Here is a 1472-nt window from a genome sequence, read left to right on the forward strand (position 1 = left end):
ATTATTTATTGCATTTGGCCGCAGCCCTCAGATAGATTTTCATTTTGGAGAAAATGTTTGTGCAGCCTTGATATAAACTGAAACAGCTAGACTAGTGCATCCCAAATTTAACAAATTAAGCATTAATTAATACAATACAGTCATTTCTACATTTTTGGGGAGGTCACCTCCTACTAAATGTCATTACAGAAAATATAACTGCTGATTTTACTTTTAATACTTAAGTACAAAATATATCAGATACTTTAAGACTTTTACTTAAGTAATTATTTAACTTTTACCAAAGTGTTTTTTTTTTTTGGTAATATACTTGTACTTTTACTCAAGTATCATGTTGTGGTACTTTATATAACACTGCTGAGATGTTTAATAAAGTCTCAGTTAGTCTTTATAGCTGGGTGAACACTGGTATTACAGTAATATTCTATTCACAAAATACAAACAGTATTTTCATCATGCTTGTGAAATGATACCCACCGTCAGAAGTCCGTCAATCCCTCATCTTCTTGCTGTCTGGGTTTGTCTGAGTAGGAAGGACGACCGCTCCAAAATGGCGGCTGTATTTCACGCACCCAGAAGCGAAGTCTACTCTGTTAAACGTCTAGGTGAACGTAAGACGTGATGACATCACAGTTTGCGGCGTTACCGCGGAGTTTCATCAGGAAGAGTGAAAAGAACGCCTGCTTGGTGATGTAAACAATTRTTTTGACGCTCTAAAACTTGCTAATGTTAGCTTCCATTAACTGTAATGTTACAAACYGACATGTTCTTAGTTTAGATTGAGTCTTACCACGTAGTTAGTCAGGTTCGCAGCGGGAGGCAGTGCAGGGGTCAAAAACTATCAAGGACTGAATCAAGKATCATGGAGACCTTTCTGGAACCAATGCAGAATTTTGATTTGAGGTAAGTTGAACCATTGAAGGCAGGCAGTAATGACAAGTTCTTAATTCTTTGTATTTAAAACCTGACATGTTTTTCATCTTCCAGCTCCGTCCTGTCCTCCTGTGAGCCGGAGCTTCAGGAGCTCATGAGGCAGATCGACATCATGATCAACCACCAGAAGCGGCAGTGGGAGGCAGAGGTCCGGGCCTTGGAGCTCAGGGTGAAGAGTGGAGAAGAAGAGCTTCTAACCTCCAGGAACATCATCCAGCAAAGGAACCTGGAGGTGATCGGAGAGTCTAATCATTGCTCCAAACACTTCGGCATTAACTAGTGGAGTCAACCTTGTGTCTGTGCAAATGCAGACAGATTTTAATAAAATTATTAAATGTACAAAGACAGCTGATTAACTTTTGGACTTAATCCAGTTCAAGATGGCCGCGGTCCACAGCTGATCAGCCTGTGGCTGTCATTTATCCAGAGTACTTTGTGGTGTTAATACATGGTGATATATGTATAATATTTAAAAACTAAACAGCCTACAGTAGTTTTCAGTGTTGTATAAAGCAGTGATTCCCAAACTTTTTATCTTC

The 1472-nt window shown here is 39.2% G+C and overlaps 1 protein-coding gene across 2 annotated transcripts in view; it reads left to right on the top strand.

The window, feature by feature from the left end:
• Positions 1-627: 627 nt before the first annotated feature.
• Positions 628-1472, top strand: part of cep63 (centrosomal protein 63) — a 12551-nt gene continuing 11706 nt past the window's right edge. The window contains exons 1-2 of one of the 2 annotated variants that reach the window (XM_014022356.1): positions 628-903; positions 988-1165. In XM_014022356.1, the coding sequence (XP_013877810.1) occupies positions 863-903; positions 988-1165 (219 nt within the window). In that variant the 5' untranslated portion in view covers positions 628-862. The remainder of the gene's footprint in view (positions 904-987; positions 1166-1472) is intronic. The other variant, XM_014022357.1, reaches the window with a different exon arrangement.

Source organism: Austrofundulus limnaeus, unplaced genomic scaffold (assembly GCF_001266775.1).
Source record: "Austrofundulus limnaeus strain Quisiro unplaced genomic scaffold, Austrofundulus_limnaeus-1.0 Scaffold326, whole genome shotgun sequence".
NCBI lineage: Eukaryota > Metazoa > Chordata > Actinopteri > Cyprinodontiformes > Rivulidae > Austrofundulus > Austrofundulus limnaeus.